Source organism: Piliocolobus tephrosceles, chromosome 13 (assembly GCF_002776525.5).
Source record: "Piliocolobus tephrosceles isolate RC106 chromosome 13, ASM277652v3, whole genome shotgun sequence".
NCBI classification, from domain to species: domain Eukaryota; kingdom Metazoa; phylum Chordata; class Mammalia; order Primates; family Cercopithecidae; genus Piliocolobus; species Piliocolobus tephrosceles.
In genome coordinates, this window is record NC_045446.1 from 101,462,406 (window position 1) to 101,484,661 (window position 22,256).

Genomic DNA, 22,256 nt, shown 5'->3' on the forward strand with positions numbered 1-22,256 from the left:
TGCCCAGCCCGACCTCAATCAAAAAAAAAAAAAAAAAAAAAGAAAAGGTGCCCCCCCCCCCCCTTTTTTTTTTTTTAGAAGGAAGCCATGTAGTTTAAAAAAAAAAAAAAAAAAACTCCCTCTTCATTTCCCTTATTTAAAAAAAAAAATAACCAGTAGGCCTCAAACTAATATACCCCTGTTCTTCTGGAAACCACTAAAAAAGTTGTTTATTGTAATAATGATGACTCAGAGAAACCTGGGCAGCAGTGCCAGTTCAGGTCATCACGGGCTTCTGTCTCTCTCTCTGTCCTGCAGTTGACTTGCCTTCACTTCTAATCTATGTGTTGTCATTCATAATAAATATGTGCATGTTTAAATATTTTACTTAATTTCTAGTTTGCCACAAGTCTTGACATGTTCTCCTTTGTGGATTTTTCTGTCTCAGCAGTGCAGAAACTGAGTTTCCTCTCTCCCCTGGCGTTTAGGTCAATGGCTGTCTGCTTGACCCTGTGCCTCCTGTCCTGGTGCGGAAGGGATGCCAGTCACTGCCCAGCAACATGATGGAGACCTCCATTGACGAAGGGCTGGAGACAGAAGGAGAGGCTGAGGAAGACCCCGCTCATGCCTTTGAGGCATTTCAGTCCACACGCAGCGGGCAGAGACGGCACACTCTGTCAGAAGTGACCAATCAACTGGTCGTGATGCCTGGAGCAGGTACGGTAGAGGAGCGACACTAGCTTAAGTCTTCATGGCATCATCTCATACTCCAATCGCCAACAAGTGGTCATGATGCCAGCCAACTCCTAAAATTGAATCGATAGCTTATTCCTTTATGGAGCAGATTCAGCAGGTGTCACAGATGCAGCCTGGCAGCAGCTATCAAAGGTGAATTGAAATGTCTCTGAGTTGGCTCCCGTAGTCCCCAGGATTCATCTGGGTGCCACATGATTCATCAGGGACTCTGGCTCTTTTGGACTGGCTATGATCTTACAGATGCCACTTCCGGAGTGTTTTCTCCACTAAACTTGAAGATGACTAAATTGGCCAGCAAAAAGTAAACATCTGAAAAGATGTTTTGATTGGAGATTAAGGACATGGTAGCTGTCAAGACTCAAGCTGGTTATGCTTTGTACCCTACGTTCCAAGAAGATGCTATTGCTGTTGGTTTTATCTGTTCTGTTTTCTCTTAAAGGGAAAATTTTCTCCATGAATGACAGCCCCTCCCTTGACAGTGTGGACTCTGAGTATGATATGGGGTCTGTTCAGAGGGACCTGAACTTTCTGGAGGACAACCCTTCCCTTAAGGACATCATGTTAGCCAATCAGCCCTCACCCCGCATGACATCTCCCTTCATAAGCCTGAGACCTACCAACCCAGCCATGCAGGCTCTGAGCTCCCAGAAACGAGAGGTCCACAACAGGTCTCCAGTGAGCTTCAGAGAGGGCCGCAGAGCATCGGATACCTCCCTCACCCAGGGTGAGCACTTCCTCCTCTGCCTTTTGAAACTCGCGTCATAGGAGGGCGGTTTCTTGCCATGTTAGTGTGATCACCTGTGGTCACCGAAAGGCCTCGTATTTTAGTTAAACTGTTTGGTCTTGGTGCTTTCTTTCAGGAATTGTAGCATTTAGACAACATCTTCAGAATCTGGCTAGAACCAAAGGAATTCTAGAGTTGAACAAAGTGCAGTTGCTGTATGAACAAATAGGACCAGAGGCGGACCCTAACCTGGCGCCGGCGGCTCCTCAGCTCCAGGACCTTACTAGCAGCTGCCCTCAGGTGGGTACCTTGGGCCCTTCCCTCAATGGCTGTGCGAGGATGAGGTGTGAGTTGGTCCTGAAGATGGTCATTTTCACTTAGAGGATTTCCTCCAGTCCTGGAGCAAACAGGTTCTTTGGGAAAATCCACAGCTTCTTTGCCTTGTTGCTGCCACCTGCCACTGACGGGTTCACCCCATCCACACTGCTTCCAAGTGATCAATACCAGATAGAGGCCTGGAGACTCTTAAGCTGTTTTTGGCTCACAAGGCAGAGAATAGATGAGTGACCTCTTACAGTCACCCTTGAACTCCCCTTCCTCCGCCACACATGCACAAATGAAGAATAATGAACTGCACCCAAATGAGAAGCTTCTCACCACTACTTTTGATGTGGTATCACTTTAGTAAATATTACAAGTAGATTATTCATACTAAAAATACAATAAATACTGCTACTTATCCGATTTTTTTTTTTGAGCCTATTTTCAGTGCACCCAAGAGGATTATAGTTCAAGGCCCACGTGAAGGCCATGGCCTCCTGGCGACACCAAGAGCCTTTGCTCTAGTACTGACTAGGTAGTTGTTAACTAGAGATAATACATGCATAAATGTTCTGCAGAGTAAGGAGCCCTCAGCCTACTGGCTCCGTAAAAGCTTTGAGTATTAGTAAGTCTTAATGGAGTTGGAATTCCTTTTGGACATTTGCAAAGGTGCTTCAGCTAAGAACTGAGTTGTTTTTCCCCATGGGGAATTGGTGAAAATTGTTTCCACCCCCTTGCTCCTCAGGAGGAAGTTTCTCCACAGCAGGAAAGCGTCTCCACTCTCCCTGCCAGCGTGCATCCCCAGCTGTCCCCACGGCAGAGCCTGGAGACCCAGTACCTACAGCACAGACTCCAGGTGGGTCCTTCTCCTTGCGAGTCCACCTCACTCTGCTCATCCAGAATGTGTCCTTCTGCGAAGCAGAAACGTGTTTTGCCTGGCATTTATTTAGGGTAGCTGCTTGATTCCTTATAGGCAAGTAGCTTTGACTCTGTACTTGCAGTTTCTAGAAAGGTGTTCAGTTTCAGCTTTATGCTCTGTGTTGGTGGTGGGAAAGGCTTTGTCCTCAGGCCCCACAAAAGGATATGTCACTGAGGGGTAGGAACGGGAACCTGGCTTCTTTGTTTCTAACTATACTCCTCTTAATGAGTAATAAATAAAATGAAAATCTTAAGTCTGCAGAATGTCTACATGGACTTTCCCTGTTGGTGCATAAAAATCTTAAAAAGTGATAAAGCACCGATCCTGTAAAGGATGACTCATTCATTCAGCGCTGGAGATCTAACTCCACCTTTCTCATTACTTCTTAATGTCCATGAGCTCACAGTCCTAGTGGACTTTGGGAAATGGAGTGGAAAACGGAAGTAGGTGAGGGCAGAGATGGGCCAGGCCTGGTGGCCTGATGCTCTTTCAGGGTCTGCAGGAGCAAATGTCAGTCCCTTCACCCCATGTGGATTCTGTAGGATACAGTTGGATTCATCCTGCAGGCAGAAGCACATCTGATGACTGCATCCTAGCACATTGTCATGCTCGTGTTGTTTTTCTGCTCTTCCAGAAGCCCAGCCTTCTGTCAAAGACACAGAACACCTGTCAGCTTTATTGCAAAGAACCACCGCGGAGCCTTGAGCAGCAGCTGCAGGAACACAGGTGAGAAGGGGGCTTTGGCCAAAGAAGTTGCTTCCTTTCTGGAAGCCTTGAGAACACTGAATGTGTTATCCTTTCTCTCTCACGTTTGCCATCACTAGGAAAATAGGTTTTCTGCATGTGCCACCGGCCCTCTGAGCATGATTACTAAGGGGATATCTCGGTATCCATGGAGGATGGTCCTGTCAGGCACTGGCAGCCCTACGGCGCACTTTGTTTTCCTTTTCTTCTAGCGTTTCCTCTTTTGGGTATGACTAGCTCCAAGCTTTCACAGTCAGTTGCCCAAAGCATGGAGGTGGGGTAGGCGGCACAGGAGCCTTCCGTCCTCCCTTACTAGCATGTGTGGCCACTGGCCTCACTAGTAGAAGCAGCTTGGTCAAGGTAGAGCACCTTAATCAATCCATCAACTGCAGACACCTGCAGAGGCCAAGGTGTCTCTTCTTCTAGCCTCTTCATAAGGGAAATCATCCTCTCATTGTATAAAGAGGAAAACTCGGAGTCAGAGAAAATGCATTCCTGCTCACGTTAGCACTGAAGGATCATCAGAACTGGGGGGCAAAAAACGAGATTAGGTTGAAGAGAACCAACACAATCGGTCCCCAGTCCCACTTGTTTTTGCTGACATGAGAAAGAGAGACTCAAGTAGAGGACTGAAGCTACTGACTGGTATTGCATTTACATTAAAATTGCCATCACTTGAGAAGATTTAAAATTCTTTCCTTTGATATTACCAATTTAGGCTCCAGCAGAAACGACTCTTTCTCCAGAAGCAATCTCAACTGCAGGCATATTTTAATCAGATGCAGATAGCAGAGAGCTCCTACCCACAGCCAAGTCAGCAGCTGCCCCTTCCCCGCCAGGAGACTGCACCGCCTTCTCAGCAGGCCCCACCATTCAGCCTGACCCAGCCCCTGAGCCCAGTCCTGGAGCCTTCCTCTGAGCAGATGCAATACAGCCCTTTCCTCAGCCAGTACCAGGAGATGCAGCTTCAGCCCCTGCCCTCCACTTCCGGCCCCCGAGCTGGTCCTCCTCTGCCCACGCAGCTACAGCAGCAGCAGCCACCACCGCCACCACCACCTCCACCACCACGACAGCCAGGAGCTGCCGCAGCCCCCTTACAGTTCTCCTACCAGACTTGTGAGCTGCCGCGCGCTGCTTCCCCTGCGTCAGACTATCCCGCTCCCTGTCAGCATCCTGTGGATGGAGCCCAGCAGAGTGACCTGACGGGGCCAGACTGTCCCAGAAACCCAGGACTGCAAGAGGCCCCCTCCAGCTACGACCCACTAGCCCTCTCCGAGCTGCCTGGACTCTTTGATTGTGAAATGCTAGACGCTGTGGATCCACAACACAACGGGTATGTCCTGGTGAATTAGTCTCAGCACAGGAATTGGGTGGGTCAGGTGAAGGAAGAGTGTATGTTCCTATTGTTATTCCAGCCTTTGAAATTTAAAGCTTATTTTTTTGCCCTCTCCCTGACGGGGAGAAATCAAGTCACCCAACTGGAATCAGAGGGCCTGGCTGGGGTGGATGTTGCTTCCTCCTGGTCCTGCCCCGCCACAGAGTTTCCTGTGGCAAGCGCTGGAACATAGTTGTAGCTGAGGCTCCTGCCCTTAGGTCGAGTGGAGCAAGCTCTCAAGGGCGGCACTGACAAATGTGTTCCTAAGAAGACGTTCAGACCCAGGTCTTATGCAGGATTACATCCTTTTATTATCAAGGGCAACCTTGGTGGAAGCAGAAAAGGTGTGTGCTATTGCATATATACGGGGAAAAAAAGGCAATATATTTTTCACTGAAGCCGAGCAACCACATATGGCTACAAGGCAAATCAAGACGACATCAGGAAATCGGATGCACAGGAAATAAAGGAAGGCTGTGCTTTGTCATTGAATCCTAAGTTCTTAGCTGCTGATGCAAGTTGTCCCCCAAGGCCATCACAAAGCAGTGGGGCATGAGCTCTGTTTCAGGGGCCACTAAATAACAGCTGGTACTGACCCCAGAGACCACCTTCATCTCCATTCGGGAGCAGGTGACATACCCCTTCAGAAGGTGCCCTGGGTTGCCGAGTGTCAGAATATACTCAGGACTCCAAAGGTGTCACACGTGGAACGGACAGGAGACCCGCCACCGTGGAGACAGGGGGCAAGAAACTCAAGAACACATCCAGAGCACCAGCCCTGGCCAGGGAAGACAGGCCTCTCCTGCAGTCTCTCGTGGACACTGCTGGCTTGGGGCAGTCGGTCTCCAGGGTACCTGTTGTCTCTTTTCCGATGTAATAACTACTTTGACCTTATACTATATGTTGCTAGTAGTTTATTGAGCTTTGTATATTTGGACAGTTTCATATAGGGCTTAGAGATTTTAAGGACACGAAAAATGAACTTTTACGTCCCATGTGAAGTGGTAGTGCTGTGCCTTTCCCCCAGATCATGCTTTAATTCTTTCTTTTCTGTAGAAACCAACAGTTTCCATTTATGTCAATGCTAAATCCAAAGTCACTTCAGAGTTTGTTTTCCACCATGTGGGAATCAGCATTCTTAATTTCCTTAAAGTTTCGACTTGTAATGAAATGTTCAAGTATTACAGCAATATTCAAAGAACCACAGATGTGTTAACCATTTAAGCAGATCATCTGCCAGACACATTATATTACAATAAAACTTAACCAACACTTACAATCCAGTCATCAAAGTAAGTAAAAATTAGATGTTACAGCTAGCTAACTGTATCCCTAGAAATTATGAATAATTTGTCATTTGGACAGTTAACATCCAGGTGTTACAAATTCAGTGTTAATTCTAAAGATGACCATTTCTGCCCTTTAGAGTGGCTTGTCCCATCAGCAGATGAATGTGTTAAGCACAAAGCATCTTCCTTAAAGCACAAGGAGAGGGACTAACCGATGCTGCATCTAGAAAACACCTTTAAGTTGCCTTTCCTCTTTGTAGTTTAGTGTCCAGGCAGGTGAAGTGTGGAAAGTCTAGGGGGTTCCATTCTGGCCGTGTGAGCCCAGCTCCTACCAACTTCAGTAACTCGAGCAGTCTCTGTTGCTGGCCAGAGACTGCCTGGTCGCCAGCTCACCATGGTGCCAGGACACTTCGCTGAGGCACTGTGCTTGGGGTTGGACTCGGTGTCAGTGGGAAAGGGCAGTGTGGGGACTGTCATTTTTGTGATTTAATAACAGTGAAAATCCAGGAAGAATGAATTAAGCTCCTTCTGGGAGTTGTTTATTCCTGCTCGTGCTTAAGATTGATGATTTCATGAAATAAAGAACATCATTTCATTTAAGAGATCATTTCATTAAGATCTCTAATCTGTTTTGAGTCTTTGCAAAATAGCCAGTTACAAAATGGGGCTTGATTTGTTTAGACTGAAGGAAGACGTTTTCCCAAAATATACTACAGAAGTGCTACAATATTTGTGATACTAAAATGCCTTCCAGATTGAAAATGGGGGCCGCTCATTTCAGAACTGCAGGAATGGTGTAGTTACAGATCGACATAAACTCCTGCCCCCAAAAATGCCATGAGCTGCTTAGCCCAGGAGACCTGGGAGCTATGGCAGGACGGTTAGGCCAGCCGATGAGGGACTGCAGAGAGGCTACTGGAAAGTTAAGGACCCAGAGAGAAATCGAGCTGTGCCCTGTGACAGCCGGCCCTATCAGGAGCCGTCAGACACGGCAGCGGCGTGGACACCGGCCTGATGCAGAGCACGACCCCTCCTGCTGGGACCTGTGTTGTAAGCTCCTATTTGCTTATCTTGTTTATTTCAAGCAGAAATCAATAAATTCCATAACCCTCTGTATTGACTGCAATGTAAGCTGCTGAAGAGACTGGTTGTGTTGGTCAGTCAGGTGTTTGCTCAGCCCCGTCTGGTCACCTGTGCTGCTCTGTCCCTAACTAGTGACCCGTGGAAGCTTCCAGGCAGTTTTCTCTTCCTCAACACTAATGTAACACTAAGAAGGCTTAGTATCGCTCTTTTTCTCCGGGGCTTCTCTGAGGTACTGACTTGCTTTCCAGTCTGTTTCACATTAGCAGTGTGTACACTACTGTATCATCATCATCAGCTTCATCACCCTGTAAACCAGGCTCCTCTGAAGAGACTTTGGTGAGATAAACATGAGGTAAAAATTTCATTCGGCAAAAAGTGCAATATGTGTGGTACTTTATTTTTTATGTTCTTTTTTTTTAATCCAGGGTATTAGTCTCTGCTTTGGGAGAAATGCACTAGCTCTGCAATTTCCAGCTGGGCAAGTGTGTCTCTAGTATCTCCATGCAACTGATACACTGGTCCCTGTAAGGCAAACAGCATGTTAGCCCGACGGGAAGCGGGGGCCCACTTTCACATTCCCAGTGACACCGACCGTCCCCAGCTGCCCCCTCGCCACCTCTGCCTGTGCTGCCCTCTGCCACCATGGGAAGAGAAGGAGGCCGACAGTTCTCTGCACCAACCCCCCGGAGAATCCCTGGGTGGGAGAGCGTCAGGGCCCAGCAGGGGAGTGCGGATGGGGCTCAGGGACGGTTCGTGCCCATCTGAGCAAACCCCTTCTCTCCTCCATCCACTTTTGCCTCCTAGGAAAGAAAAAGTCAGTGGCCCTTTCCTCCTCAGATACCAAGAACTCCCCGTGTTTAAACCATGTGCTGGAGTCAGGCTGGGACGGACAGGAGCCCAGGACTGAAGCCAGCCCTTGTCTCTTGTGCCCCTTCCCAACTCTGGCGCTGGAGTAATTGGGGGTGGGGGGGTTCTAGTGTTTTGATGGGGAGCAAGGGGGGACCCCCTGTAGGAGTATCAGCCTCTCCCCGGCCCCCTACCCTTTCCCATGGACCGAAGGCTCCAGCAGAAGGGACTCATCGTGAAAATGACCTACTCCCCTACCTCCGCCCACACACCGAGTGTCATCATCAGTCCTAAAGGCAGGGAAACGCTCGCAGAATTCTGCTCACGGGTTGGTGGGGGGGATAGTCCCAGCTCCAGTGATCAGGTGATCAGCCAGAAACTAAGGCAAGGTGACAAGCAGCAGCCTGGAGTCACAGTTGGTCAGGGTCCCAGGCGTGTAGGCACCAAACAGCCTCCGGAGACATGCAGGTGGGTGAGGATGCAAGGACAGGGTGAGTGAGCGGCGCTCCTTTTTGGGGTCCGCCAGCCTCTAGTCAAGCCCCAGGTTCATAAATATGTTTGTATTACATTTTAAAACCTGTAGCAACAGTCACACTTAAGCTCCCTATTGGTTTAAAGAAAATCACACTCCAGATAACTTTTTCCCATTTGACCTCCTGTAGAGATGATATGCAGTGTGTCATTTCACAGAATGGGTCCCTGTGAACCATGGCTGACCCCCGTGCTGCGGCTGACCTGCTACACTTGAACTCCTAAACTGGCTTGCCCCTGCTGCCTCCTGGGAAGCCACCAAGCCACTCGGTCTCTTTGTGCCTAAACATCAACGGTGAAAATTGGAGAACAGGGAGGCTCGTAAGTTGGAGTCATTGTACAGGCAGGGATCTTTGATCATTTTGTTGCTTCTGGAATTTATTTATTTATTTTTTTTTGATACAGAGTCTTGCTCTGTCGCCCAGGCTAGAGTGCAGCAGTGTGATTTCAGCTCACTGCAACCTCCACCTCGTGGGTTCAAGCAATTCTCCTGCCTCAGCCTCCCTAGTGGCTGGGACTACAGGTGTGTGCCACCGCATCCAGCTAGTTTGTGTATTTTTAGTAGAGATGGGGTTTCACTATGTCTAGGCTGGTCTGGAACTCCAGACCTCAGGTGATCCACCCACCTTGACCTCCCAAAGTGATGGAATTACAAGCGTGAGTCACCGCACCTGACCTGGAATTTTTTATGGAACTTATCTTCAGAGCGATGTACGAAAGACAAGAGCAGTATCGGCCGGGCGCAGCAGTAGATGAAGTCGATTAGTAGTAGTAGGTGAAACTCTGTCTCTATTAAAATACAAAAAAGTTTGCCGGGGCGGGGGCAGGGGCGGGCACCTGTAGACCCAGCTACGCGGGAGGCTGAGGCAGGAGAATGGGGTGAACCTGGGAGGTGGAGCTTGCAGTGAGCCGAGATCGCGCCACTGCACTCCAGCCTGGGCGACAGAGCGAGACTCCACCTCAAAAAAAGAGACAAGAGCAGCGTCATCTGCCTTTGTTTCTAAACTGGACAAAGAGCTTTTCTTAAAGTTTCTGTCTACCTTCTGACAGGTTCCACAGCATGGTCTGAAGCACCAGTAATGTCAGAGTCCTTGTGTGGCCCCTGGCGCGTGAGCGAAGGCAGTGGAGCCTCTCACCTCCCAGTGGCCTCTCGCATTCCTATTTTACCATTTTTGTCCTAATTAAGGTAGCCTGGCTGATTCTAGAAGACTAGCAGCCATCCTAGGTGCACCCCCACCTTACGTCCACATCTTCTCCAGGCAGGTTTCAACCTATCAGCAGATTCGGGCACACACCGGGGCACAGATAGAGAACCAGGCAGCACTGCCCACAGACCCACCCAGGGAGAGCTTTGATGGGTTCTGCCCAGATACTGCGCTCGCCCGCCCACAAGGGAGCAGTAGCTTATATTTGTACATGAGTTTTACCAAGCACTTTCACAAGTACTCTCTTCTCATCCTCACAACAATTCTATGAAATTAGTTGGGGAGATACTGTCCTTATTTTTCACAGCTGAAGAAACCAAAGCTCTCGGAAGTTTGTGACTTCTCTGAGATCACAGCTGGTGACAGGAGGAGCTGGGACAAGCGCTTGGGCTGACTGGCTTCTGGTTTTGGTTCTCTGGCTTCTTGCTCTGGAAGAAGCCCTCCTTCCCCTCTGTCTTCAGTAGCATCTGACTCTTTTCTTAAGCAAACAGCTGTATAAACAAAGCCCCCATTTTGGTCAAGCACAGGGTGAATGTGACATTGTTCCCACAACCTTATTCTCCACTCGACAGCCGCTTTCAGGTGACAGGGCAGCTGTCCAGGTGGCCGTGCACTGAACCAGGCTGAGGGAGACAAAGACCCCGCAGACCCACCTGCCTTTCAGCATCCAGTTAACTGCAGAAGTTTAGGCTCACCTCAAAGACGCCTAGTTTTTCCAAGTTACAATACAGCAGTTTCCTACAGGACACCCCCCTACTCAATTGCCAAGGGGCCGCACTACATGGCATCAGGCCACCACTGCAGGCCAGCAGATTCCACCCCAGGAACTGTGATGAACTCAGCCTTTGTCTCGAGGGGCGTGACATTTCCTTACAGTCAAGCCCCATCAAATAGAAGTGCTTATTACTTTTAGGATTAAAAAAGTAATAACAGACTTTGACTTAATACTCTGTCTTTTCAGAGGCAAGGTGGGTGGGTAGAGGGGAGCTTTAAAAATAGAAGTACAAAACAACATCCTGGAAACACATGACCCCAGATGGAATAATGTCGCATTCCCCGGTGCAGATAACGGGCTGCTGCTGGCTCTGTGGTGTCTGTCTGCTGAAGATTTGCTCAGTCAAGGAAATTCAAGTGGTGAGACCTTTCCACCATGGGTGGTAAGAGAAACCTGCCTTCACCAAAATCTCTGAAGGGGAAAGAAGCGGAGAGAAAGGTTTGCTTCACTTCGGGGACTGCAGTTTGAGAAATAAAAGGGATACAGAGATACCTGCACTTTGTGGAAAGGGCAAGATCATTTGCTTATATCTGAAGGGAGGTGGGTGGTTTTGCTGGGTGTTTGGTCTGAAAGAGTTACTTTTGATAAAGTTAATCTAACTGTAGTTATTTTTTTCTGTGTGCTTTTTTTTTAATTACTAAGAAAAAATTGGTGAGTTCAATAGCTTTGGTGTTAGGAGTGCAAATCATAAAAGCTCCAATTTAAAAAAAAATCAAAAGTATAACTTGTCACTTAATGTTAGAAAATTGCCTAAAATGCAGTGTAATAAATAATCTTTGTACCAAATGGTAATCTAAATGGGGTAATTTTCTGCAAGGAAAATGGACTGTTTTTATGTTTCCAACCCTCTTGAATTAAAATAAAAACGACTTGTTTTCTAAGAGCCCGGGTGGTGTGAATGTCAGGTTAATGCGATAGGGCTTTTGCCTCATCGGGCCTTGGGTGGAATTTTTAGAGTAGGGAAGGTGGCTGTGTTCTCTGAGTTCTGGTGCTCACTTCAGGCTGCAGAAAAGGACAGTGGATAATATGTTCTCATTGACGTCAGCAGGGTAAATAATACCTTGCTCTGAATCGCCTGAGTACACGTTAGCCGCTGCAGATCGCTGACGGAAGCACTGCTAACCGCAGCCTGCACAAGGACAGGGCCCCGCTGGGCACTGCTTAATTACTGCTCCTCAATTCTCAGAGTCCCAGGGCAAAGCCCATTGGCCCAGGTAGTCTGGGCAAGGGCCTCATCCTGTGGTAGGAGAAGGGGAGGCAGATGCAGGGGGCTCTCCGAGGACAGGCAGCTGCAGGGCAGGGGCTGGAAATGGGAGGGGAGGTGCTGCGAGCTGCCAGGCAAAAGACACTGCTATTTAGTCACGATGTCACATCTTCTCTGGGGTCTGCCAAAGGCCTCGACATTGCACGCGCGCTCACACAGTGCACTCCCTCACAGGGGCGGGCACCCTTTTGAGGCCCAGCTCCACGCCCTCAGGGTGCTGGAGACACCATGTGCCAAGCTGCTCTCCTGCGTCCTGGACCTGTTTCAGTGCCAGGCCCTGAGTGAAAGGCCACTGTTATATCCAGCTTGCTGGCAGCAGAATCTCGACTGAAATTTGGTTTCACTCAAACCATTCCAATTGAGCCCATGCTATAGAACCGAGACAGTTCTCTCCCTGCGGGGTGAGCCGCTGGCCTCTGGGTAGCATTGGGAAGGTGCAGTCGGCAGGGCCCACACTGGCAGAGGCTGGAAGGAGCGGAGCCCCCTCCACCGACGTCCACTGCTGCCTGACGGCTGACAATAGCTCAGTTCTGCCTTACACTGGTGGTTACCCCTTGGCTACCCAAAATTTCAGTATTGCTGAGTTTCATTTCTTTTTTAAGGAAAGCACTAAATTTCAGTAACAATGTTTTCCCTTTCCCACCAGATTTCTCCATCATTCTTATTCTGTGTTGCCAAAAACAACTCCAGTGCCCCAGGACGCAGGCAAAATAACAGACCAGTGGCCAGCCAGGCCCCAACCCCGCACTCCCCAGGACGCCCTTCGGTTCTGCGGCCTTTGTGAGTTGAAGGCTCCAGCAGGGTGGGGAAGGAGAGCGGCAGGGAGGCCTGCACCCCACACCCAGGGTCTCTGCCCGGTGGATGGAACCGGCCAGCAGTGCTTGCATTTCCCAAGTCCTTCATCATGACGCAGGAGAGGTGGGAACAGGACCCAAGGTTCTGTTCCTGGCAAGCAGCTGCTTTCTCCCCCACTAGATCTTAAATTGAGGGCTCACAGATCCCCTTGACATGCAAGCTATGGACTCTTCCCAAAGAGCATGTTCACAGACCCAGAACTTCAGACAGAATTTCAGGACAGGAGTTGGTTCCTGGGCCCCCTGAAGTCCCTTCCCGACCAGGGACCAAAGTTAGGAACCCCTGGCCCGGCCTCTGCTCTCTCAGAGTTAAAGTTCTTGGTCTGGCGCTGTGGCTCAGGCCTGTACAACATTTTGGGAGGCAGAGGCAGGTGGATCACCTGAGGTCAAGAGTTCAAGACCAGCCTGGCCAACATGGTGAAACCCCGTCTCCACTAAAAATACAAAAATTAGCCGGGCGTGGTAGTGGGCGCCTGTAATCCCAGCTACTCTGTAGACTGAGGCAGGAGAATCGCTTGAACCTGGGAGGCGGAGGTTGCAGTGAGCCAAGATCGCACCACTGCACTCCAGCCTGAGCGAGAGGGCAAGACTTCATCTCAAAAAACAAACAAAGATCACAGGGACCCTCCCTGCTGAGGGGTTCTAATCCCTCCCTGGGTGGATCTAGGTGACAGGGAGCCTCCTGCTCGCTAGCAGCCCACAGGCACCATGGGAGGAAGTTCTGGGCTTTGTGTACTAAATCCTGGGTGCTACGTGGCTACAAAGGAAATGTCACCTGCACAGAAAACGGCTGCTCTGCCCTGGGGGCTGAGAGCTCTGCCCTTCTCATTTCAGCCCCGCCAGTGATTTCAAAAGCTGAGCAGCCCTTGAGCGATGGATTATCGCCAGGAATCATCCTAGACAATGTCCCTTAGGAGGCAGATGTGGGTCCTGACTGAAGCGAAGGGAAGGGGCTGGGCCCTCCCTCAGACACGGGTGCCACTGGCACACCTGCCTCCCCCTAGGTATGAAGCTGTGCCCACAAATCACTCAGGCCAAACCAAGGGCAGGCAGGGCAGAGAGCTTGCCAGGTGCCTCTGCCGCTGTTCTTTCCAGCAAGCCTTCCTGCTGCTGCCTCCCTTTGTCCGCGTTTCTGGGGGGATTTCCTAGGGTGGACTGACTCAGAGCTGCTCTGAAATTGGCAGAAAGCGATTCCAAGCCCAGGGAAAGCATGAGCCAGGCTGAGCCCCCAAGCCAGCATGGTGTCTGCGAGGGAGGAGACAGGAGGGAGCAGCAGCACGGGAAGCAGACTTCCCCGGGAGCTGAGCCCCCAAAAGCTGGATGAGCAGAAAGTTCAGAAAATGTGGGCCCAGAGGGAAATGAGGCATTAGGGATTGCGATTCTGAAAGGGAGAACTGAGTCACTCTCAGGTCGGCTGGCACAGCTCTGGCTCCAGCTCCTCACCCCCCAAAAGTGAGATGCCCAAAGTGGGGCTGACTGACAACTTGGACCCTAAGGAGTCTGTTCACTGTCACCCCAGGGCCACCCACATAGTTGGGGGTGGGACACAACGGAATGGAGGAAAAGCCCACCAAGGCCTTTCCTCCAAGTGAGCCACACACAGCCCCCAGAGTGCACAGCCTTGCCTGTCTCTTCCGTCTGGGATCCGCCAGAACTGCCTTCCAGTCACTACAGAGCCCGAATGCTTAGCAGCTCCCCTGTGCCAGCAAAGTGAGGGCCAAAGGGCAGGCAGGCAGCGGGAGGGAACTAGGGATGAGAGGGCCAGGCAAGGAGAGGTGGGCACGGAACAAGCCTGGGAGAGCAGGGCCCAGCTCCCACCCAGCCCGGGAGCCGCCACCTGGCCACCCCCCAGGCAGAGACAGTCCAGAAGGCAGCAAAGAACCTCTGACAGAGGCCTCAGCCCCTGGCGCCCTCTCAGCCCTGCCACTAACCCAGGCAAATCATTGTAAAGGCTGGTGTCTCCAGTGGTAACTTGGAGCACAGGCTGGATGGCTTCACCCCTGGGTTTACTGCGAGGGGCAAATGCAGCCTGGCATGGCACTGCCTGGCAGACCCCCACTCCCCTGGAGGGCTGTCACAGAGCTCCACTCTGCTTGTCTTTAACTCTTGCCTGCCCCAACACTAGGTACAGAAAATGGCTGTTTCTTGCCTGTGAGCTCTGTCTTCACCGGCTTAAGTGTGGTTGCGCTGTTCTGAGCATCTGCTCCAGGCTGAGAACTGGGAACTCTGCCCCAGGATTTCTGAATTTTGGGAAATGAGTTCTAGGCAGCATCAGCTATGGGTACCACAAACATAAGAACATCCCTGAGAATCTCTGTCACAGGTAGGACTTTTTTATCTCCAACTTTCAGGTCAGCCTCCAGTGTGGAGACTTGGAAGGCCTGGGGGTCTTTTTGTGCAGATGGCTGTCCTCAGGCCCCGCAGTGGAGAGGGCGCTGACAGGAGGTCAGCCTAAAGACCTGCTTCCGTGGGCCCTGTCATCAGCCTGCGTCTGACTTCCCCATGGACTTCAAGGTCCAATTCCCTTAGCTGGAGGCCACTGGGGATGGGATCCAGCATCCCCGGGCTTTGGTCTTTGTCAGAAGTCCTCAGTGTGACTGGACTCACACCTCCTGTAGTCTTTCTGGGTTCAGGAGAACCAATCTGCTGGCCAAGAGGTTGGCCCTTAAGGAGCTCCTCAGAGCTGCCCTTGAGACCCCCAGGGCAGCGCGAAGGCCCTGCCAGCCTAACTCTCTGGCAGGGACAGGGACACGCAGCCCTCCCCCAATGCTAGAGGCTGGCTCTAGGACAAGCAAGGTTCCTGAGCTGCGGAATGGCTCCGGCCTCAGGCCCAGAACAGCCTGGTTCACCAGCAGGAGCTAATTCGATCCAGAGAAGAGACACAGGTCAAAAGGCACAAATCAGAGACCCTCAGGGCCCAGGGGACTCTCTGAGTTTGGGGAAAATAAGGAAGGCAGGAAAAACCACAAACAAGAGTAGAAGGCGCATGGAAGGCAGAAGATGGTGTTAGCTGAGACGCGGTACAAGGGCTGATCTCAGGTCAATGTGTGTACAGGACAGACTGTCTGCAGAGAAAAGGAAGAGGAGGAGGGTGGACGCAGTCAGGCAATGTCTGTAGCCATTATTTATGGATGCTTCACTTGATTTTAGTCTCCAAACCTGGGCTCGGCATGGAGACTGAATGTCCCTCACAGCTGCTCCTTCCTGCAATAACAAGACTGACATCACTGTTGTCAGGGAAATGGTGTTTTGATTAAAATCATGTGACAGCTACTTCGTGATTCAATAAACAAATCCCCTGTTAACCCTCGCCTGACAAGGCCTGCCAGCAGCTTCGTCAGGGAGCACCCTGCGTCCTGTCCGGGAGCGAGCCGCCGCGCGGGCCTGGGGCAGCACGGTGTGGGAGGTGACCCACGCTGCTCCCTGGCAGATCCTGCCTGGGGGACACACGTGACATCCAACACACAGGCACCTCCACAGACTTCAAGGGCGCCAAGGAGGCGCCCTTCACCAAGGGAGACTGGCTCTCGCCCCTTCCATTTTCTCTTCAAGTGAGGGACCCAGCCCCTGGAATGTCCAATGGCTCCCTGAGGGCCCTGAGGGTGGCTGAGAACTGATGGTTCCCGGGGCTCTCAAGAGCAAGGCGCTCACTCTCACCCCGTTCGGACAGACTGGCAAGTCCACTACGCACCCTAGACAGTGAGGGGTTAAGTACAATTTCTGGTTGCAATTGGATGACTTCCTGGATCACTCACTTGGCTGCTGGCCCCTGACACACAGGGTTCTGCCTGGCAACAGCCAATTCTCTTTCCATCTCCCCCTCAGGTCATTGGAAACAAATGCAGGGAAGGCTCCCTGAGTCATGGGGCGGGGGATTTTTCTGAGTTAACTGAACTGAAGCCTCAGAGGCCTAGCACCACTGGGCCTCCTTTCCTGGAAAAACAGATTCTCAAATAGACATGACAGGGGTTGGGGGAGATTCATGAGGGACCGAAAAATAATGACAGCACTTAACCACCTAGGGTGGGTGAGGATGACATGAGATTTGAAGTGCCTGACAAGGGGCTGCAGTGACCAAGGCTCGAGTAACGACAGTTAATTCTCAATAACTCCTCAGCTAGCGGAGGCACAGCTTGAGCCGTCAGAGCTGAGCAGGTCAGCCATGGAAGGGCCACCTCAATGACCCACGCTCAGATCGGGTCTTACCACGCATTTATGGCATGAGCAGTTGGCTCTGAATTTGTAGGAAGACGTAACCCCTTTCTTCCTAAAGAAGTCTGTGGTTTAGGCCTAAAAAATGTGTAACTGTCATCCCCCACTCCTTCAGCCAAGTTCTCCTTCCTGCGCCCAGTTCTGTGAAGAGGACATGGACTCCAAGGACTGGCCACTCGGGAATCCATCCGGACAGTCGTCACCCAGCCCTTCCTCCCACTGGGTGGCCACTGCACGGACAAGTGTGCAGCCACTCAGGAAGGCAAGAACATTCAAAGTGAGCAAAGGCGATTCTGGACCTCAACAACAGGAAAAAACGTTTTCATGGTTTCGGTTCACATAAAATGAAAAGCCATGTGACTTACAAGGCAGCCTTTTTGATGTTACTTCATAGAATTGTCACCAAGCGAACCCACTAGAGTGGGTGTGAGAATGTCAGATTTTCCCCCATGAACTAAACGCAGTCTGGCGTCAGCACGAGGCAGCCAAGCCCTGCTGCTCTCCTTTTCTGAATATATCTGTAAGTCACAAATCGCCCTCCTAATGAATGGCCCTGGGGCAGTGGCTGGCACCGACTGCTGAACTACGGCTTTTCACACCAATTCCACACAGAGTGGCGTCCAGTGGGGCTTGTAGAACATGAGCTGTTACAGAGAAACTTGCAACTATTTTTATCTTGAATGGAACTAACTGAGAGGAATTGTGGCAAGTCACTTCTGTATTAAGTGAGGAAAATGGGAACAGCCCCCTTTTACAAGCAATTCTTCACCAAACCCCACCAGTGTCCTCTGTATGGGCTTCGCTGTCAGACGGGGAGGTGATGGGAGATGGGCCTCAAGCTACAATAGTGACAGCTCTGGCCGGCGAGCTGTCCCTCAGAAAGCACTCCCAGAATGAAGTAAACCGGCAACAGGCTTTAAAAACCTACTCCCGGCCCTTAAAATTGGACTCTTCCCCTGGGGATAAAGTGAGAGGTGCTGCTTCTCGGCCTACCCTGCGGCAGCTCCCTGCAGACCAGGCCACCCTGGCTGCCCGCAGCCCTGAGGGCAGGACTTGGCCCCAGGCTTCCGGGACACTTACCTTCCCCATGTCCTCTCCAGGCACCCTGGGTCTTGGGAAATGGTTCTTGTCAGCCCGAGGGACACTGGGTTCTCCACTGTCCTTCACAGGAAAATCTAGCTTCCTCAGCCTTTGTGCCACCACTAGAGACACAGACAGTGGAGCTGTAACTGTCCCTGACCAGGGCACATCCCTCCCAAGCCCACCTGTGCTTCCCAGCCAGGATGCCCTCAGCTGTGCCAGCAGAGCTGGGAAGTCCAGCAGCAGCTGACAAGTATGTGGAGCACTGGGCATTGAAGGCTGGGGCAGTCCAGGTCGTGCTGAGGTGCCTTTCCCTCGGGGCCCTGGAAAGCGCCACCCCATCGGGCCTTCTGGTGTCCACCTGGCTGTTCCCTACATCTTGGTCACTGATGGCCTCCAGAGCCCTGACCACAGGAAAGACCTGGCTCCTTTCAGAACTCCTCTCAGTGTAAGAGAACAACTCTGGAGACAGAAATGACTTGGCTTTTTGACGCAATGAGGAATTACTCTCTTCGTCCTCCAGATTTCCATCCCAACTGAACGTTATGTAATTTCCTGGAAACAGCAGGCTCGTGGAGGCAAACGGGGCAGTGAGACTATTCTAGGTACAGAGGACTGGAGGGAGACGTGCGAGGGACGAGGAAAGAGGGGAGTAAGGAACTGGATGGAAACAGGAATACTGGAGAATCAAAGGGAAACAATGACATCACATCAGACTGCAGTCACCTCAGCTGGTAAACCAGGAGAACACTGGGCAACAGGGCCTCTCCCTCTAGTTTCATATCCAAGCAGTGGAGAAAAATCGGAAGCTTTACGATAAGGGTGTCACCATTTTTAAGTCAGAGGAATTTAAGTAAAAGGCAAGAGGACAGGACAAGGACCTAACCTGTCTGGCCACCCTGCCCTGCCGTCGCCACAGGGACAGAGCCAATGTGACGTCTAAGGGCAAGCCCCAGCCTTTCGGTTTAGTGACAACACAACGGTTCACAAAGGAACAAAAGTGCACCAGGTTAACTGCCGGGTCAGGAAGGACAGGCTTGCTTCCCTAGAGGTCTACGCAAACAACCTGAATGCTTGGGCAAGCCAGCTCCAAGGTCAGGCTGCCGTCTGTTGAGACGGGACAAGCGGTCTGGCGAAGACCCCTGGGGCTCTGCATCACAGTGGCTGCTGTGGTATTTCTGTGAGCTGAGGGCAGCCCGTTATTTCAACAAGACCTCATTAGAAACCACGTATTCACCTGTTTTCCTTCTTATGAAACAAGATGCATCCTCAGGTTCACATCTTCTTGGTAGCACAGAGAAAGAAACAAGACCTGGTCTCTTAAACCTGTGAGGAGTAAACCCCACACAAATTGTAGAGAAACACCAAGGTGAATTCCATTGCTGCTGAGACATTTGTATCGGCACAGGTAATACGTGTGTGTGTGTGTGTGTGTGTGTGTGTGTGTGTGTGTGTGTGTGTGTCTGCTTCATTTTTCTAATCAAACAACTGATGTAAGCTGCCAAGGATGAAAAACAACACGTTTCAAGCAACCAGATAAATCCACACAGAACTGTAGTCTAAGCCAGTGGACCAGAGAAGGGCCACATAAAGCTTGTTTCCTGAGAGCAGGAAAATCTTTGTGTCAATGGGAGAATAAGACACACTCTGGTTCTTTTGATGATTTGTTCCATGTACACAACACATCAGAGGATATTTTAGAAATTCATCCACTGGAACACATTTTTATTGAGCACCTATTATGTGCACCAGATACTGTTCCAGGCACTGGCAATACAGAAGATAAAACAGACAAAAATACCAGCCTTACAGAGCTCCTAAAGCCTATATTCCAGTGAAATCAAGATAGGAGAAATTTCCCCTTAAGTTTAAGGTAGTTTTAAAAAAAAAAATAGGAGAACTAATTCATAGAGAACATGGCCAAGTTATGAGCCAAAGCACAATTCCTCCAAAGAGTACCAAAGCAAATTCTCTTTTGCTTAATTCAGAAGGTAACAATGAAACCCCTGAGGGGTCACCACAAAAGACAGAGGCCCCACTGAACCCCCTGACCCATGCTTGAGAAAGCCAGGGCCCACTCTCCCTCTCTCAATTTTAGGGTGGAGAAGTCAATGCTTAGGGCTCCTCAGGGGGAGACACGAGGGCATTTTAAAAGTCTGTCCCCAAAACAATGGTATTTCCAACTACAGTAAAGCAATGGTTCCAATGCAAATCTGTTTCATGAAGACAAATGTCTCTCAAGTATGAAATTCAGTGAAGAAGAACTTGCAGGTAATAAAAAATAAACGCCTATGAAACCAAAATTAAAATGTTTATAGAATAATAGCATAAGATAATAAAATGAGAATACAGAAAAAGATTTTTGCTTAGGAAAACACTTAATTCTCAGCCCAAAGTCATAAAATAGAAACTTAATGTAAGGTAATTTGGTGGTTTAAAATGCAGACAGATAACCTCTGATTTACAATTTCTGTTCTGTTTTTCAAATGTAGGACAAATTTGAAAGTATTTAGTAAAACTTGGCTTTATGTAACAAATGCACAAAGTCTTAGAGGAGTCTTTGGGCCTTCACTAAACAGAACAGGACTTGCTAGATTTAAAAGAGGTTGTGAACAAAATCAACAATTCAAAAACCAAAAGGGTAACAAACAAACCGCATAGCAAGATGCACTGAGAGAAAAATAAACTATGGGAAAACCCCCTTAACCAAAAGTCATGAGACAGGGTGAGTTTGATTATGTGAAAAATTGTTTTTTTGTTTTGTTTCATTTTTGACACGGAGTCTCGCTCTATGGCCCAGGCTAGAGTGCAGGGGTGCGATCTTCCCTCACTGCAACCTCTGCCTCCAGGTTCAAGCAATTCTCCTGTCTCAGCCTCCTGAGTAGCTGGGACTACAAGTGTGTGCCATCATGCCCAGCTAACTTTTTTGTATTTTTAGTAGAGACGGGGTTTCACCATGTTGGTCAGGCTGATCTCAAACTCTTGACCTCAAACGACCCCAAATGGGTGCTTTTTAAAAAGGGCTTTAAAACTGTTTAGTAGTTCAAATAGGCTTCCTTACTATTAATTTGCTTCTTAGTAAACTCTTCGGCTTAACTCATTATCTTAAATTTCAGAATTAATGAGGTTTTACTGTAAAAGTAGAAAAGCAAACACTTCAAATAAGACTCCAGCATCACCTATACTAAAAAATTAGCAGTAAAACTGCAGTTTGAAAAGTATTATCCCTGTGGTTCTCAGACTCATTCAAAATACAGAACTGCAATCTTACAATGAAACAGACATACTGCTTATTACGAGGCACTACAGATAAAGCTTTTCAGAAAAGAGAGAGAAGTATTTTTAAATGTAGGCACAGTGGTGAACTGTTCAAATTCAGTTAGGTGTCAACATCACACATTAGCAGCAAGATGCAGCCACACTTCAGGTTTCTGAATGACATGACTACAGACATGAGCAAATAAAAACCAAAATACAGACACGAGCAAATAAAAACCAAAATAACCACTACATTAACCCTGAGCTTCCACATTCCCCTTTCACGTGAGACTGATGAGACTGATGCAGACCATCATAATGCAGGAAAATGTGGCTTTCACTACGGTGAAATCTCAACATGCCTCCCAAAGAGTTTATAAAATAAGTTATTCTAAACATGTACATTTAACTTTGGAATGATGGAGAGACACAGACATATATGTAAACGTCAAGAGAATCACTCCACTCCACGCCTGGGTCCACACCCTTCCAGGCTTTGTCTGGAACATTATGTGGCTGGGGCCTGATTCCACAGTGAGGATGCAGGAGCCCAGGTGGTGATGGATAAAGCATTAGGAGACAATCAAGTATCAAGTGTCAGGAATTGGTCAGTAAGAATGGCTTAAATAATGACTTAACAAGGAAGACGAGTAAAAAACAATCCCATTTCATCTTTAGAAAGAATCAGGTCACTAAAATTTGATTTCTTCTAAGTTGTTGCCATTTGCTTGGATGAGATCTTGAAGGTTTTCCATTCTTTCTCCACCCAGTTAAGAACACATTGACTAGAAATCTGTGATAAGAATTTAGTAAAGGTCTTTTCCCTCCTGCTCCTCATTATGCCAATGCAAGAACTGGAAAATTCCAAACAAAATCAGGTTAGTGGTACAGAAAGTTCATGAATGATCTATGTGAATATTAAGCACAGTAACAATGATCCAAACATATCAAACTAACAGCTTCTCACTGTGGTTACTGTCTTTACTTGGCCAGGCTAATCAGAAGTGAAACTTTAAAAATTGGTTAAATTCCAAACAAAAA

The 22,256-nt window shown here is 49.3% G+C and overlaps 2 protein-coding genes across 7 annotated transcripts in view; one reads left to right on the forward strand and one right to left on the reverse strand.

Moving 5' to 3' along the window:
- SIK2 (salt inducible kinase 2) overlaps positions 1-6,709 on the forward strand; it is a 127,293-nt gene extending 120,584 nt beyond the window's left edge. The window contains exons 10-15 of one of the 2 annotated variants that reach the window (XM_023208208.3): positions 468-696; positions 1,175-1,459; positions 1,596-1,759; positions 2,526-2,636; positions 3,334-3,425; positions 4,162-6,707. In XM_023208208.3, the coding sequence (XP_023063976.1) occupies positions 468-696; positions 1,175-1,459; positions 1,596-1,759; positions 2,526-2,636; positions 3,334-3,425; positions 4,162-4,795 (1,515 nt within the window). In that variant the 3' untranslated portion in view covers positions 4,796-6,707. Of the gene's footprint in view, positions 1-467; positions 697-1,174; positions 1,460-1,595; positions 1,760-2,525; positions 2,637-3,333; positions 3,426-4,161 lie in introns of both variants that reach the window. The other variant, XM_023208207.3, reaches the window with a different exon arrangement.
- The window catches only part of PPP2R1B (protein phosphatase 2 scaffold subunit Abeta), a 42,765-nt gene continuing 26,226 nt past the window's right edge, over positions 5,718-22,256 (reverse strand). For 2 of the 5 annotated variants that reach the window (XM_023208211.3, XM_023208209.3), the window contains one exon: positions 9,116-10,263. In XM_023208211.3, coding sequence (XP_023063979.2) covers positions 10,067-10,263 — 197 coding nt within the window. In that variant the 3' untranslated portion in view covers positions 9,116-10,066. Of the gene's footprint in view, positions 7,713-7,981; positions 7,991-8,778; positions 8,842-9,115; positions 10,264-17,951; positions 22,070-22,256 lie in introns of those variants that run through there. The other 3 variants (XM_031933933.1, XR_003308373.2, XR_003308372.2) reach the window with 3 other exon arrangements.